The 17573-nt window shown below is 44.9% G+C and overlaps 1 protein-coding gene across 1 annotated transcript in view; it reads left to right on the plus strand.

Moving 5' to 3' along the window:
• Nucleotides 1-16465, plus strand: part of SHANK2 (SH3 and multiple ankyrin repeat domains 2) — a 266104-nt gene extending 249639 nt beyond the window's left edge. The window contains exons 20-23 of the mRNA XM_069016388.1: nt 1735-1865; nt 2346-2457; nt 3525-5922; nt 14541-16465. Of these exons, the coding sequence (XP_068872489.1) occupies nt 1735-1865; nt 2346-2457; nt 3525-5922; nt 14541-15114 (3215 nt within the window). The 3' untranslated portion in view covers nt 15115-16465. The remainder of the gene's footprint in view (nt 1-1734; nt 1866-2345; nt 2458-3524; nt 5923-14540) is intronic.
• The last annotated feature ends 1108 nt before the right edge of the window (nt 16466-17573 follow it).

Below are 17573 nucleotides of genomic sequence, written 5' to 3' on the forward strand. Positions count from 1 at the left end.
TTTTTTTTTTCCTTTTCTCCTTCCACTGGATGATTTAAACCCCACAAAAAAAGATAAAGCAGACCAATGAAAAGACTTGAATGCTAACTTCAATTGAAAAGAAACAGCAACACTACTCTTGTGAGACAGTTTTCAGCAGTGTTCAGCTTACTGGTCCTGCTCAGCCTTTCCTTTCCTGCCTGCTCCCTGACCCTCTGTGACACTGAAATATCCACTTCTAGGACAACCTTCTTCCTAACCTGAAGGCTTAAAGTTCTTCCCTCTCTTCTTCTCCCATTTAAAATATCATCCTTGCATCAGCCAGATCTACTGTTTAGAGGGATCAAAAGCTCTTTTCCTCCTGCCTTATTCCCATCCATATCAATATCCAGGGCCCTGAGTGCACTGCTCTCCAGCGAGAGGTAAAATTTAAATCCCTAAATACAATACTTGGGATAGTAACACCAGCTCTAGATCACCAAAAACCTGGGGTTTTTTTTAAGGCTGTAGTATCCTAATAAAGTAACTATCCCTGTCTGACAAATAATCAATTATTTGGGAGATGGATCCAATTGCTGAAAAGTAGCATTGCTCTGACTTGTGTTGCGGAAGCCTAGGAGCCAGGCTGAGGTGTTCCACTCCCAGAAACACCACAGGCTATGCAAGAAATCCTAATTTTGGTGAAACTTCAAAGGAAAAGATGCTAAATTAGCGTGATACAGGCAAGCAAATGCAATGGAAGGCGTAGTAAGGAAAGCTGTTGGTGTGATTCCAGTTTGGATTCTAGTAGAGATTCCAAACTCAAACTCTCCTGGTGGCTTGGGCTAGTGATTTAATTTCTCTATGCCTTGGTTTCGTAGCAGTAGAACGGGCAAAAAAAGGAGCTGTCAGGCAATAATTAGTTGATTATACTGTACTTTGAGGTCTTCAGTGTGAGGGAGTAACATTTTGTATTAAATGCTGATGGACCTTGTTCGTGACCAAAGTTGGAGACGGGGCTAATACCAGCACTCAGCTTTGGAATATCCTGATTAAACTTTTCCCTGTATTTTACCATCACATCATGCAGTAGATCAGAGTCCCAAATCCAAATGTTGAAGTTCTCATTCAGATTTGGACTTTGCCTGTTTTTTGGCTTGCTTCTGACAACAACTAAATACATTCCCAAACTGTACAGTTATTAAAAGAAATTTCAAAAAAAACCAAACCAACACATACAAAAGTTTCATTTAAACAAAGGATGCAGTTAGCAGTGCTAGCCTACAAGTCCAAGAGTGTGAACAAATCAGGATGTGATTACTTAAGGAGAATAGGCATAAAAGAGCACTTCTGGAGTACTTGTTAATGTCCAAAATATCACTGAAATTCTGATGACTAAGTACAGTCTGCTTATCTCTATTTGAAACAGTGCTGTACGGATTCACTATTTCTAAAGGTCTTCTTTCCATTTCTATATAGATATTCTCCCTTCACATTTTGAAGGTTTGAAGAAGAGGATTGTTTTTCGAGTCACACTAAGTAAACATTAAATGCATGCAGGCTTAAAACTAAAGCATGCATGTTATGTAGCAGCAATAAAAAGTGCTCGGCTTGCACGACTTATGATGCTCAAGCGTTGCCTTGTTAAAATGCCAAAAAAACTTTTTCTTTGCATTCTTTTGAAAAGTAAATCTCTTCCTTTGACCTTGCAATACTTAACTGTTTCATTTCTTTGGACAAGTGGTATTTATTTTACTGAATGCTTTTATATTACAGATAAGGTGGATGAAATAGTGCCAGTTTCCAAGCCATCAAGAATTGCAGACAATGCAACTGTGGACTCAAGAGTGGCAACTATAAAACAGCGGCCTTCTAGTAGATGTTTTCCCTCAGCTACAGATATGAATGTGAGTGGGAGCCATGAAGCACTGCTTTATTCCTACTAATGCATCTAATTCCTTGATTAAATAATGCACACTGCTTTGTTAAGGGAAGAATTGATGTTAATACTATAGCACCTGTTAAAAATTAAACCCCAGAACTCTGAAATTGCATTATTCAAGTCCAGAATTTGATCTTACAAAACTTTGTGTGTAAAAAAAATTATTGCTTTTGTTGCATTTTGGACATCTTTTTCCATAATCCACCTTAACCTGTTGCCTTGTAAATAATATCAACAGTCTTCACTTACAGCTGCTGTCCTTTTATGATGATGTAAACAAAGCCCAGGCTTCCCTTCCTCTCCCCCTCCGCCCCAAAAACAACCCCAGATTTACTATTTCCCATAAGAATTCTCGGTGGAAGGGGTAATGGATGAGGCATTATTTCCATGTGGGGGAGACTTTCGTGCTTTAATGCTGTTGGGGTTTCTGTTTGCTCTCTTGTAGTCCATGTATGAGAGACAGGGTATTGCTGTGATGACGCCCACTGTCCCAGGGAGCCCTCAAGGTCCTTTTCTGGGTATACCTCGGGGTACAATGAGAAGACAAAAATCCATAGGTAAAACGCCTCTCTTGTATGGTTTTGTTCATTAATCACATCCTTCTAGTAACTTGGCTTCTTTCCTAAAGCCTGTTTCTCTGACATCTTTGACCCCAGTGAGTGTTTAATCTTTATACACAGCTCATGAGAAAAGAAGTTTGTGTGTAAGGTGATGTAATTTCCACATTCTGCTTGGCAAGTATGGAATTACAATTTGAATGTTTTCTTTAAAATGTTCCCTCTAACAAGGAAAAAAAAAAGATCAGTTAAAGCTTTTGCAAAAGGGCAAAACGTTATCCTTTTTTTCCTTGTTATTGAAGTGAAAGCATTGTAATGCTGCGTAGTTTAGAAAGAAATCCTGTTGATCAAATGAACTAAAATTCACCTCTTCTTTTCACTTCAAATGATGGAACTAGGTGATTTTACAACAAAGAAACAAAGAGCAGACCAAATTTGGGCATTCTTTGTTATTGTTAGTAATCTTAGCAGTGACTTTTATCAATTTAGAAATGCATTATGCTGATGTAAAATTAGCATCCAAACTATCCCAGTATTACCCAGTTTATTTATGTTAAAAGCCATATTTGTAATGATATAATGTCATCTTTTGAAATGCAACATTATGGGTTTTTTTCCCCAATGGGATCTTCACAGTCCCTTCGCTAAATTTCAATTGCATCTTAAAAATGCATTCAGTTTCCAAGTTGCTTTATTTTATGCATTTGTAGAGTGTTAGAGCAAGGCAGAAATGACTTTTCTGCACAGAGTCTCCTCCCTATTCAATAGTTTTCAAAGAAAATGTGCTTTTCTACAGCCACCTTGACGACACACAAACCCCAAACATTTGCCTAGACATCAGTTTAATTAAAATTCCGTAGCATCCTTTCCAATCCTGGCACCTGGGATGTCCAACAGGAAAGAATGATTATGGTGGGAATCAACCTAAAGGCCTCTTTTGGAATTTTGCATACTTCTCGTGCTGCGGGAAATGCACCCTGGAATTTTGGGGTGGATGGAGAAATAGTGCAGTGTGAGGGATCCTGGTGGACGTGGCAGGGTTTTAAATGCCCTCTCTGATTTTTCAGGAATAACAGAGGAAGAGCGGCAGTTTCTGGCCCCTCCTATGCTGAAGTTTACCAGGAGTCTTTCAATGCCTGACACCTCTGAAGATATCCCACCACCACCACAGTCCTTACCTCCCTCACCACCGCCACCTTCTCCTTCTCTGTACAACTCCCCCAAATCCCTGACGTCCCGGAGCTACGGAACGATCAAACCTCCATTTAACCAGAATTCAGGTGCAAAAATCTCTTTGGTTAGGCCCGAGAGCGTGGGGACGATGATCAGGGACAAAGGGATCTATTACAGGCGGGAGCTGGACCGATACTCCCTGGACTCGGAAGACCTGTACAACCGGAGTGCCGCAGCTCAGGCGAATTTCAGGAGCAAGAGGGGCCAGATGCCGGAAAACCCCTATTCTGAGGTCGGCAAGATCGCCAGCAAAGCGGTTTACGTACCGGCCAAGCCAGCCAGGAGGAAGGGGATGCTGGTGAAACAATCCAACGTGGAGGACAGTCCAGAAAAGACCTGCTCTATTCCAATCCCAACCATCATCGTCAAAGAGCCATCCACCAGCAGCAGCGGGAAAAGCAGCCAAGGGAGCAGCATGGAGATCGATCCTCAGTCTTCGGAGCAGCCCGGCCAGCTCCGGCCCGACGACAGCTTGGGAGTCAGCAGTCCGTTCGCAGCAGCCATCGCAGGGGCCGTGAGGGACAGGGAAAAGAGGCTGGAAGCGAGGCGCAATTCCCCGGCCTTCCTCTCCACAGACCTGGGAGACGAGGACGTTGGATTAACGCCACCAACACCACGGATGAGGCAGTCCAAGTTCACCGAGGAGGCAATGTTTAGCAGTGAGGATGGTTTCAGACAGCTCATGTCGCCATCTCCGATCCCCACCCCCAGAGAGCCCGAAAACCTTTTTAACAGCAACGAGCCCAGCAGCCAGAGCGACTCAAGGACATTGAATGCTCCGTCCAAAACGAAAGGTACTGACAACAGTACGGTGCCAGCCAAGCCCACGAGTGCTCCCAGCTCGGATAGCTATGTCCACCCGGTCACAGGGAAGCTGTTGGATCCAAACTCGCCACTTGCCCTCGCGCTCTCTGCCAGGGACAGAGCCATGAAAGAGCAGACACAGCAGATTCCAGGCAAAGGGGACGCTGTCAAAACCGACCTTAACAAACCGCTTTACATCGACACCAAGCTGAGACCCAACATGGAAACGACTTTTCCTGTTACTGCCACTGTCACCAGGCAAAATACCCGCGGCCTCTTGAGACGGCAGGAGACTGAGAACAAGTACGAGATGGATGCAGGGAAAGAAAAGAAAGCCGAGGAGAAGAAGAACATGTTGATAAACATCGTGGATACGTCGCAGCAAAAGTCGGCTGGCCTGTTGATGGTGCACACCGTGGACACGGCAAAGTCGGACGATACGCCTGAGGATGAGGAGGAGAAGGGAACCGAGATGGAGCCGAGCCCTAAAAACTCCCCGCCGGAGAGGCCGGAGGGCAGCGAGGAAGCGGAGAGCGAGCTGAGCGTCCCTGCCGCGCCCGAGCCCCCGGCTTCTCCCTGCAAAACCATCATGGCCGCCAGCTCCGTGGACGACCCCGTCATCCTGCCCTTCCGCATCCCCCCGCCACCCCTGGCCTCGGTGGACATCGACGAGGAGTTCCTGTTCACCGAGCCGCTGCCCCCTCCCTTGGAGTTCGCCAACAGCTTCGACATCCCCGACGACCGCGCGGCGCCCGGCTCGGCGCTGACGGACCTGATGGCGCAGAGGAAGAATGGCACCCCTTCGCCCAGCCAGCCAGCAAACTCCTTGGATGGCAAAAAGCAAGCGGGTCTCTCAAACTGTTTGCCTGCCTCCTTCCTGCCACCCCCCGACAGCTTCGACAACGTCACCGACTCCGGGATCGAGGAGGTCGACAGTCGGAGCAGCAGTGACCATCACCTAGAGACAACCAGCACTATCTCAACAGTGTCCAGCATCTCTACCTTATCCTCGGAAGGAGGGGAGAACGTGGATACTTGTACAGTCTATGCAGATGGGCAAACATTTCTGGTGGACAAACCCCCAGTACCTCCTAAGCCAAAAATGAAGCCCATAATCAACAAAAGCAATGCACTTTACAAGGACGCGCTGATCGAGGAAACTGTAGACAGCTTTGTGATCCCTCCTCCCGCTCCGCCCCCGCCTCCCATCAGTGCCCAGCCCAACCTGGCGAAAGTCGTCCCCCAAAGGACATCCAAGCTATGGGGGGACGTGCCAGAGGTGAAAAGCCCGATTCTCTCAGGCCCCAAGGCTAATGTCATTAGTGAATTGAACTCAATACTCCAGCAAATGAACAGAGACAAATCCTCAAAGCCAGGGGAGGGATTGGAGTCGCCGACTGGAACGAAAACTGCGAGTCTCAGTACAAGGTAAAAGTAATTAACCAAATCATTTTCTAACAAGGCTTGACCTCTTTTTTTTTTCTCGCCATGCCTTTGCTGACTTCTCCTGTAAATCACGTAGATTAAAGAAGGGTATACTTTTTATTTGCTTAACGAATGGTCTGTGTCAAACAAGAGTTTCTTACACTGCCAACATTTGTGTTGCCTACATGATAAGACAGGAGCTTTCTCAGTCTTCAACTTCAAGGCAGTTTGCACAAACCTTTCAGTTGTTTTGATGTGAATTTCTTAGATTTCTCTTTTATTTCTTTTCCTCTTTAAGTTTTTTTTTTCCTCTTTAGTTTGTTTTCCTTTTAAAATGTGGTGATAATTTAATTTTGCTTCAGTCCCATGAGGTATTTTGGCTTCAAACGGGAAAAAAAGTGTTTTTGCCAAGGGTTGCTTCACATTCACTGTGTGGTGTCATTTGATTCATGCTGAGACCTCTCCTAATCTACTTCATCATAAAGTATTTCAGAGAATTGCTCGTTAAAATCACTTTGCACTGTCCATGTTATTACTAAATCACATCTGTATGGTATGTAGACATAATATCATGAAATCCACAGTTATTCAAAAAAGAAAGGTAATTTTGTTAGTTTTATTAGGAGACTGAGGTATTTCTTTTTGCAAAAATGCCGTGCTGGCATTTTGTTTTTAAAAAAACCCAAAGTGGCACTTAAGTAAATTTTATTAGAATTATTCTGGTGGTTAATAAATATCTCAACCTTTGGAAAGCTGCTGCACTTTGCAAGCGTAAAGATCATTTGTTTTAAAGGGAAGGGTGTCTCTGCTGATTGCAAAGATTGCTCATTCAGAAAACAGTGTGATCCACAGGCTCAGCATCACAGAGTTAGATATTATTTCCTGCAAGATGGAAGCCATCAAACTGGTGACAGGGAGGGAATTCAATTTTTAGAACTGAGAAATGGGAATAAAACATGAAAATTCTGTAATTCCTCTCAGTGGCACTTGAGTAAACAGAGCAGAAGTTGAGTTGGCTCTACAGGAAAAGCTTTCATACATTAAAAAAAACCAAAACAACATTATTTTTGCTAGATGTTGGTCGTGTTCCTTGTTAAGCCCCATGAACGTGTTGTCTGTAGCTTCATGTGTATATTATTTATCAGCTTTTATTTTTAAACTGAAAGGTATTTCCAGGTTACAGTGGAGATCTTTAGCATCCCTATTTTATTAGAAAATAACCAAGGCCACCAACTACAATGTACTGTAAATATGTCGAGGTGCTCTCATTACTGAGAGGAAAATGGAAAGTAGAAGTGAATAGAAACACTTATTTTGTCAAAATACATTTTAAAAGATATAAAGGGTGGGGAGAAATTGAAAAACTATAGCACTTCACTAGAGAAAAGCAAACTATTATGTAAGCAAAAGTAGCCCCATATGTTACCTTTCAGAGGAAGATCTGACTTAGTGTTACAAATTTATGTTGCTTTTCTATCCTTGAGGTCTTTTAATTTTTCTAACTCAGCTTTGGCAAATTACCAAGTCTTCATTATGGAATACAGAGGCTCAATTAGGGGGAAAAAAATCCCACCCAAAGCATTATTGTGGTGGGGCTGAACCCCTGCTTCTTCCCTGCAAAGTAAACCCAAACACTCATCTTTGCAAACTGGAGAGAGGATTCTGGGATGTACCAGGGCCAGAAGAGCCATGAGGGAATAAATGGGATAAGTTGGCAGTGGCAAAGAGCAGCAAAACTCTTGGCTGTCATTTGACTGTGGGAGAAAACGACACCCCCGCAGAATTCCCGGTGGGAACAGGAGGCAAGAGGGTTGGGTTTTGTTTCCTGCCGTTTTCCAAACTGATGTGATTACTTCTCAATTATGAGCTGAGTTGAAGCTGCTAAAACCACCAGGAAAGGTTGCTAAGGATTTCTTTTTTAAGCAAATAATAATCTGGAGATAGCAGAAGAGAGCCAGCAGTCCACAGATGCTGGAAGTGTGTTTGAGAAGGTGCTGCAGGCAGTGTCTTTTCATCTCAACGAGGGTAAGGCAGAGAGATGGAAATGGAGATGTTCACTTGTGGATTCAGAAGCCCTGTGGTTTCTTTCACTGCTTTTACTCCTGCTTTATCTCTCTAAAAGTTAAATAAATTACAGCCTTTCTAGCCCGACCGCACAACTGACACAATTTTTTACAAAGCTGTCAAATATTATGACCAAGGAATACCATCTTGTGAAAATTTCGAGTGTAAAAGCTAATGTTCAAATTTCAAAGGCAAAATCCCTGGAGTTTCTTGGTATTTTTTTTTGTCCCCCTAATGCTCTAAAACCTGTGACAACCAATTGTAGAGCTTGCAGCCCTTCCCCCACGAGCTAGCATTAGAAAGGGACCAAGGAATTTTGGCTCACAAAAAGCAGGGATTCTGCTGAATTAAAGAACAACTTGTTAGCTCTGCCAACAGAGCAGTGATGATAAATGAGCCTGTTCCTATCCTTCAGCCAAGGAGAGGGATTGGGAAGTGTTATAAATAGGAACAACGTTCGCAGGCTCTCTTGGGAGGTGTTCGCAGCGCAGGCAGCCTGATGAAATTAAAAATATGTATCAGCTTATGGGGCCGTGCATGAAATTACAGACCAGATTGGAATCCTAAATCCCACTAGGAACTCTCTTTGCACAGCCAGTTGATGTAAAACTGGGGTTCATTCGAGGCAATTGCCCTGTTGGGGTGGCACAGGGGTGAATTAAACTACAGATACCTGGGTAATGGCTGGCTGCAGAAACCCATAAAAATACCTTCTATGTGTGTTTTGATAAAAGAGGATTAGGAAGAGACCGTTTCTCAATTATTCCACTAAAACCACCCTAAACTTGCTTTCATTCTCTGCACCTTGGTTTAGCGATCGTTTTCCACGGTGTATTTATAGTTTTCCCGTGGTTCTTATGGAGACACCAAGCTTCAAGATTTTTAAATAGAGCATGGAAACACTTGGCTGGAAACCATCTGCTCCTCAGTGGCAGTGACCAGCCCGTGGGATAGGGAAAAGGAGCCCGCTAAGAGAAGGAAAAGGAGGAAGAAGGGAGAGGATGCGCTTGCTTACCTTGTACTAATTAAAGTGTAATTAAGAGGTTTGATCAGAAGGTTCAGGAAGAGAGCTCCAGATCCCACTCCCAATTTTGGCCACCATTTACTTTGAGAAATTATGGCCATCAGTCGGGGTGACAGACATTTTAATCTGGTTTATCTGTGTCCTCCTGTGGGCGAGGAGGATGGGACGTGTCCACCACAGTGCCATAAATACAGCAGGGCTATAAATCCACTTGAGAGGCCCCTGGCTTTTCTAGGGAGCTGATGAAAGAACTGGGAGAAGAGCAGAGCAGGGCTCTCATGGCAGAGGGGAGGAGTGTTTGCTCTGCCTGTGACCTGGCAGTCGCGTAGCAACGTGACCATCAGGTGCCAGCCCCTGAGATCCAGGGGACAAAGCCAGCGTGGCTGAGGCAGGATAAACCCAGTGGCTGCCAGGGACACACAGCTCAGTCCCCAGGGAACACTTCCCTCCCTCCCTCCGTGCCTCTGGAGCACTGAGAAGGGATGATGAACAGCAGCTTCTGCTGCCCTCCACCAGCACCGCACCAAAATGATCCATGGCTTTGCCGGAGGGAGAAACACTTTCTGTTTCTGTGTTTGTCCAGCTGTGTTTGCACAATCCCGTGGCTTCTGGGACACATTGGCATCACTGCTGGTGCTGGGAAATCCTCATGATAAGTGTGGGAGTTGTGGGGAGTGCATAAGCAGGTGGAGTCGAGTCCTCTAGGGAGAATAATCTGCACTGTGCTGGAATAACAAGTTTTAAAAGTGAAACTGGCCAGTGGTTTTGGCCACCTCTGAATCAGTTTTTTCATGCATATCTGGAAAAGTTCCTTTTATTTTCCCACCAACAGGTAAGGCAGAACTGAACTTAGTAGTGAGTCCTGTATAGGGACTGGTCCTGCATTTGGTTTATCGTGAAGGATGTCTGGGTTTGGCAGAGGATGAAATAAGTGCCTTGATTTTTCACTTGCTGCTCTCCCATTAGACTCATTTCACGTCGTTAACTGTTTGCCAGCCGATTTCACAGGACTGCTTGCTTCGTCAGTGATTTCTGCAGTGTTTCAGTCATTCCATTTTGTCATTTTTATTTGCTGTCATGACTGCTGTTGTCAGAGGAGGGTCATGCTGAAGTGCCATGAAGTAAGTGCCAACCATAAAGCATGGATTATTCTATGTTGTACATTCTGCTGCTTTTTAATGCTCACTCATTGTTATTGCATTTCAGTGACTTTGGTGGTGACTGTGTTTCTCACAGTGCAGTGTGGATTAGATCATCCTAATCCAGAAATGGTAGCCATCCTAAAATGGGACCTAGGATGTCATCTCAAGGTGAAATAAAAGCCACATTCATCAGATAATACTCAGAAGATATGTTGGTAACATGAGCACATAAGACCAGATTCCTGAATGTCTGAGCACCTAACCAAGGGGCAGGACTTTTCACATGTGGCCAGATTCTGCCAGATTTTGGGAGGTGAAGGGGTGGGGAGGGATGATTAATACAGTTTTACACACCTGTGTGGGGCTAAAAGTAAAGACAAGCCAGCCCTTGTGGTCATCCTTTGTCCTTGATAGCTGTGGGATTCCCCCCGTTCTCCTTCCAGCTTCCCTTTTCCCTGCAGTTACCCAAGCACAGAGGGCTGAGGCTGCCTCCTGGCCCAGCACCATCCCCTTCCCTGCTGGTTTCCAGACATTTCACATGGAAACTCCTGCTCCTGAAGAGACAGACTCCCACAGACCTTCACGATTGTTCCTCACTGGCAGCAGACACAGAGCATGTCTCAATTCTTCTCCCAAAATAACACCGTTGTGAGGAGCTCTGGATGCTGCCAGCCACCCTGTTCTTCATCTGCCCCCAAAACAGACAATTCTTGTCTTACTTTCCTGCCATGCAATTTTCCTCTGACAAATTTCCTCTGACAATATTAAGAGGGGAAGGCAAAATTTGGGCATTGTAAGGATTTTGTTTCTTGCAGTACCCCCATACAGGGACTCCACTTGTTGCTCCTCCTGGTTTTTAAGATGTCTTCCTTTGATACACTGGAAAAGCTGTGTCAGAACCAGCAAGTCTTCTGGAAAGTTCCAGGATAAACCAGCTCCCAGGAGCTGAGAATAATGTGGTTTTTTGATTTTTCCGTGGGAGCTGCTGCACTGATTTTCTTCTGATATTAAGTTAACAGTAAATTTGAATCTTGCAACTATAATTTAAAATTTAAAAGAATTTCTTGCCTACAAGCTGTGCTGATGGCTTTTATACTTGGAGGCCACATGGTTGTGACATATAGGTCATATATTTTGATTTTAATATGAGGCAACATAATGGGCTTTGCAATCAGTGCAGGCTCACAGCAGCAAATGTTTATAAATTACCACCATATGCTGATTCTAATGGAGCAAATTTTATTTAAAATAATTATCGGACTTTTCACCTTTTTTAAAATGAAATTTGGGGTTTGGCAGGTTTAATACGGATTTAACATGTTTAGGATAACGAATGATCAAATAAGGCATAAGAAATTGCTCTGATTAAAAATCTGGAAACCCCATAACACAACAAAGCGTGCCTGTTCTCCAGATGGAATGTGCTTGCTCCTTATTGACCAGGGTACCAATCAACCATAAAATGCACGACAGATGATGGTTTCAAGGTTGTGTCTGCACCCCAGATCTTATGGGAGATGTCATAAATTATAATTTAGGATGCATAGGAGTAACATAAATATCCTTGGTTTTTTCCCTTGGATCACAATTACAGTGCAGCGTGAAAGAATGGAGGTGATATGGCAGGTGGAAAGAGGGGAAAAGAACAGGGGAAAATAATCTTGGAGTGAAAGGCTTGGAACTGAAAGCCTGGAAGTGCTTCAGCAGACTTCCCTGAGCTTCACCAGGGCTGTGCCAGTGCCGTGAGGCCTGAGCACTCACATGACTGAGAACTGAGCTGGTGTTGCAACCTCTGCAATCAGCTAAAAAAAAAAAAAAAATCTTATCACTATCCCAAAGTTTTGGTTTTTGTCAGCAGTCCTGAACCTCTGGCTTGGAAAAAGCAAGATGCCCTCGGACGTCCTGCTGCTGCTTGCAGCCATGTGAAGCCAACGCTTTGATCCAGGCTGGCAGGAAGCAGAGGAGCGGGATGCCTGGGATGCTTTGCTCGCCCTGGGTATTCCTGCCCGTGGGGCTGGCAAGGTTAGGGAACACTAGCCAAGGAATACTTCAAATGAGAGCACAGAGTTTACTTTTGTTTCACTTGTTTAACATCCCTTATTTAAGGGAAGAGTGACAGTAGTTTCCTGAACAAGGCTGGGCTGGGAGTCTTCAAGAGGAGCAGTCTAGAGGAGAAGCAGTACAAGTGAGATGCAAAGCACTGAGCCTGGAGCTGTCAGTCAAGCAGTAGAAATTATCTTTCATCGCCTGGAATAAAAGAAGGTGGATTTTCATCATCCATTTGATCTTGCCACAATGGGTGTGAATACAAAACCCTCATTTCTAGCATTTGCAAGACAGGAATGTTAAGTAGAAGGGTGATGGCAGGTAAAGATGGGGGATTCATTTCCCTATTTATACAAAGCTCATTCTTGCCATCACTAGGACAGCACTACCCCAACCTTTTTCAAAGCAGGCTTTTTGTTGGTTTTAAATTACAGCACGCCTTAGTAATGAGTGTGAGACTCCTAATGCTGAGGTAAAGGAGGTGGAAATAACTTGCTCCCCTTGGTTAGTAGAATTTAATAGTCTCTTGCCATAGACTTTTTATTTGTAAGAATGCTTAGCTCCAGCCCCGGAAGACAATGAGAGCCATTAGACTCCAAAAACATCCCAGGAAACACTCAGGACCTTGCCAAATGTTTCCTTTCTTTGTTAAATTACAAAGCCGTAAGTGCTGGAAGCATCGTTCCTACTGGGTTTTAAGTGAAGTACCAATCTTCCAAAGAGATCCCCCTGTTCCCATTGAAATACGTGGAGCAGCCTGCGGGAAATCGGTGGGAATGCTGGTGTGAATAAGATGCGTGTTCTCCGAAAAGTGCTTTTTTTCGGTGCTCTTCTCGCGACAGGGAGCTTTATTTGAGCGGGACCTGCGGAGAGACGGGAGCAGGAGCTCGGTGTGGCAGAGCTGCGCTTCCCTGGGCTCGGGGCTGGTGGTGAAGTGCCAAAGCCCCCGGGGTGATGCAGGGAGCACTCGCAGGGCTCTCCGCAGCCGGCAGCCAGCCAGGGAATCACTGTCTCCAGCTCGGGGCTGCAGTGGGGGAGAAAGGCATGGATAACCTGCTTGTTAGCACTGCCCCACGGTGCCATTACCCTGCTTCTCCTTCAGCTCCTTAAGATCTTTTGCGCACAGCACTGAATCTGCTGGATTAATGGCAGCATTTCCATCTGACATCATGCACCCAAGCCATCCTCAGTTCTGGCCAGGCAGGACAGGCCAGGCCTGGGGACACTGTGGCACTCAGAAGCAGAGGGCTTCTGCCAGGCCCTGCGCTGGAAATCTCAGTACAGCATCAGCCACATCGTCCTCTGGAGTCCATGGCATTGCTTCCAGGATAAATAAACCCTTCCTTTCCTCTGGAAGTGCTTTAAATTAGTGTCTGAAGGTTTTCCCAGTTGGCAGGATATTTCTGAAGTGAAGAACGCTGGAGCTCCAGGCACCCGAGGGCTCTGTGGAGCATCCTGAAGTGCATGCGCTGACCAGCAGGCTCTTCCCATGGGAATAAGGGCTGTGGGCTCAAGCCTTTGATGACGTGAACTGACCCAAACCTTCTAAATTTGCTTCTGTAGCCAGTAGGCAGAAGCAGAGGGTCGTGCTCCTTCACCCACCCTGTCAGGCTGGGCATCAGAGCGAGCCTCTCAGCGAGGTTCATGCCTGCTTCGTTCGTAATCTGAAACTTATTTGCTTTAGGCAAAACTTGATCCCAGCTACATCACTTCCAGTCATGCCCAGGAAAAAGGATTTTGTCTCCTTAACTTTGTAGTGAAACTGCCAGAGTATAATTTCTCTGTGGAAAGGAAATGGACACTAAGATGTTTTAGGCGCCTTAGAAGAACTGGTTTATGTTTAAAGCATGGATAGAAAGGGAAATAAGGGCAGCTTGTTCTATAAACAAAAGCTCTGCAAAATTCACAGAGTGAAGCCCAAAGATCCAAAATCCACTGCTCCTGAAACTTTCCACAAATACTATTACTAACCATGCTTTGTGTAAAGGCAGAACTGAAGGACTCCAACCCTCCACACGGCAAAGGGAAGATAACTCCCGGTCGTGCTGCACACACTCAGTGTTTCTCATTCAGCCAGGAGTTAATTTGGGAACAGGAGTTAAAAAGGGAAAGAGTGTGCTCTGGAAGGTGTTTTTTTCCTGGACTGCTCATAAGCAAAGGTTTTGTCTTTAACTATGGCTTACCATTGGTGGTGGTTTTCTGGGAAAGAGTTAACGATACCGTTTTTGTACTTGGAGTTAAAATGTGAAACTACCCAAGCGTTCCCATGCCGTACTTGCCACGTGCTGCTGGGGTCATGCTGGTGGCCAGCAGCTCTAACTGTGCCTGTCTGTTTGCAATTGCAGGAGCACGGAAGTCATGAGTACTGTCTCAGGTACACGAAGTACAACAATCACTTTCACTGTCCGACCCGGAGCCAGCCAGCCGATCACACTGCAGAGCAGGTCCCCAGACTATGACAGCAGGACCTCAGGAGCAAGGCACGCTCCCAGCCCTGTGGTTTCACCAACAGAGATCAATAAAGACATCATGCCTGCTCCTCTGACTGCTTCTGCTTCGGCCTCATCTCCTTCTCCAACTCTGTCCGATGTATTTAGCCTACCCAGCCAGCCCCCTTCTGGGGACTTATTTGGCTTGACCACAGGGCGCAGCAGGTCTCCTTCTCCCTCAATACTACAACAGCCAATCTCAAATAAGCCTTTTACAACTAAGCCTGTCCACCTGTGGACTAAACCAGATGTGGCAGATTGGTTGGAAAGTCTAAACTTAGGTGAACATAAAGAAACATTTATGGACAATGAAATAGATGGCACACATTTACCAAATCTACAGAAGGAAGATCTGATAGACCTTGGAGTGACTAGAGTTGGGCACAGAATGAACATAGAAAGAGCTTTGAAGCAGCTGCTGGACAGATAAGAATAGCTATTTTGCCTCACAAACTTCTGTTGATAACTAGAGATGGGCTGGTACTGACATACCCCAAATGCCTTGTCTGTCTGCGAGTGCCAGCAAAATTTGGGGGGGGGAGGGGGAAAACAGATGAATTCCTGGTACTCAGGTGATGCAGACTGTCTGCTACATGCCCAAACACAAACCTAAAGATGCTAAAGAAGTGGGGCCACTTTATTTCAAAGCTGTGGGGAGGTGTGAGAGAGAGACAGTTGTTAACTTCAAAAATGGTATCTCTTGATACTGCCCTTGGCCGGGACCATCGCGTGACGATTTTCTTTTAAAATTGCAAACATTTCAGGGCTTCTTTTATTGAAAGAAAAAAAAAAATTGCATTTTATTTTATTCTCTTCTTGACATTCAGTCTCCAAGCGGGCTTCCTTCCCCAGCTCTTGGTTCATTTTAAGAGGACAGGTTGCTCTGTTACCACTCAAACCCAGTTTTATCAGTAGCAGAGATATTGAGGTGGGCACAGGAGTTCATATTCCTCTCTTTTTACTGGCATAGCTCCCTGATCTGTTGGCAGTGAAGCTGGCTGTCCTGCTGGAGTCAGTCCAAAGGTAACCTTGCTCTGTTTTACCTGGTATTTCTTTCTTTCTGCAGTTGTATTTAGCACTCTTCCAAGGTGGCAGAACAAGTTCAGTGCACGCTCCCTTGACGTGGCCTGAAGGACGGTGCAGGCGTTGAGCAAAGGCCGAGGAGGGACGCACACTTAGCAGCAAACTGAAGCTAGCTTGAACCTGAGACCCCCCAGTTCTCAACCAGCTCAGCTGCTGCCGAGTCAGAGTAGGAGCTCCACAAGGCAGGACAAGCTTTGGGACTTGACAGTCAGACTCTGAGGGAGGCTGATCCCTGAGAGGTGCTGTTTAATTCAGTGAGTGCTTGGGTGTTTTGAGCAGCAGGCCAAGAAGGAAGGAGAGGAGAGGAGAGATGAATGTTCCCATTGAAGTCAGTGGGAAGGGTGCCAGGATTTGAAGTGAGAGAGGGATTTCAGCCTGTTAGCAATGGAAATGCCTCGGCTCGTTAAGAGGAGGCAGAGAGGTGATGCCAAGATGCAAAGAGCTGTCGAGTGTCTCGGGGTGCGCGCGTTCCGAGAGCCAGGAGGGCTGGGGAGGGATCCAGGCCCTCATTTTATCCCTACTAGCAGGAACTGGCTCTGGACAAGGACAGAGGGCTGGGCACTGGCCCCCAGCCCATTCCTTGGCACAAGAGGTGGGAGCACCCTGCCAGAATCCAGGGCTGGGAGCAGGGGCAGAGAGAGCTTTCCAGGAGACTTCCGTCAGCAGGGGAGAAACACCCATGGCTGGTTCACACAGCTCCTTTTAAAAACAAAGAAAAAAAAATTATTATTATTATTATTATTTCAACTTTCAAGTTAACAAGTCTCTCTCTGCATGTTTGAACTCCCCCTTGTAATTAACACCTCTGAATATCTGTGAGTTTTGTAGGACTTTTTGGACAGAATATTCAAGATGTTCAAGGTGGGTAAATTGGGTGTGGATGGCTAAACTGCCTCCCTACCAAACTTTCAGGTTCCCTTACACTTTGCAAGGTACCTGAACTTTCTTTCCTTGATATGGTCCTTGATATGGTCCAGCCTATCTCTAATTTTTTTATTATTGTGATTATTTTTTGCTCACAAACAAGTGTCTAATTAGGTCTGCAACAGCCCTAGTATGAGTACATAAAGTTTAGCATTTTAAATATCTTTCTTTACTGCAAGTTTAAATAGTTGTACAGATAGTTTATAAGCACAATATTTTAAGAAAATAAGTGGCTGGTCTACTGGGCAGCCTTTGTGCCACTTCAGTGCTAGGAAGTTAAAAACAAACACAAAAAAAAGAAACAAAAAAAAAAGAAAAAAAAAAGAAAAAAAACTTTTTGTGGTTTACTACTATTTCTGTGGAATAATTATAAAGTCTTGACCTTTTTAAAATCAACCTCATTTGGATGCATCTGAACCAGCAGAGCTGTGTTATATTTTCTATCTTTGCTAGAACTTCTACAGAGGAGGATGAATATTTCTTCAAAAGTGGTTACAGTTACCAACACATTGGAAACTCATAAAAAGCAACTTATTTAAGCCTCCTGCCCCCTTTATGGAACAGCAAATCTTTTGACTTAACATCTGTTACTGGGCTCTGTTTGTATTTGGGGAGTTCCAAGGAACCTGGTAATAAAAACGAAGCACCGAGAGGCGTTTTGCTGTCGAGGAGTGCTGAGTTTTTTTCCACGGGAGGTGTAGAACATGGCAGTTCCACTCAGATAGGTCAATGCAGGCAACTTGAGGCCATCACACACTTTAAGAAGTGGAAAAAAAAGAAAAAAAAAAAAAAAAAAAAAAAAAGGTAATTTAGCCATCATTTGTCTTCCATTTGGTGATAGGACAGAATTCAGTAAATAAACCACTGATGCCATGCTCTCTC

This window comes from Aphelocoma coerulescens, chromosome 5, assembly GCF_041296385.1.
Source record: "Aphelocoma coerulescens isolate FSJ_1873_10779 chromosome 5, UR_Acoe_1.0, whole genome shotgun sequence".
NCBI classification, from domain to species: Eukaryota; Metazoa; Chordata; class Aves; order Passeriformes; family Corvidae; genus Aphelocoma; species Aphelocoma coerulescens.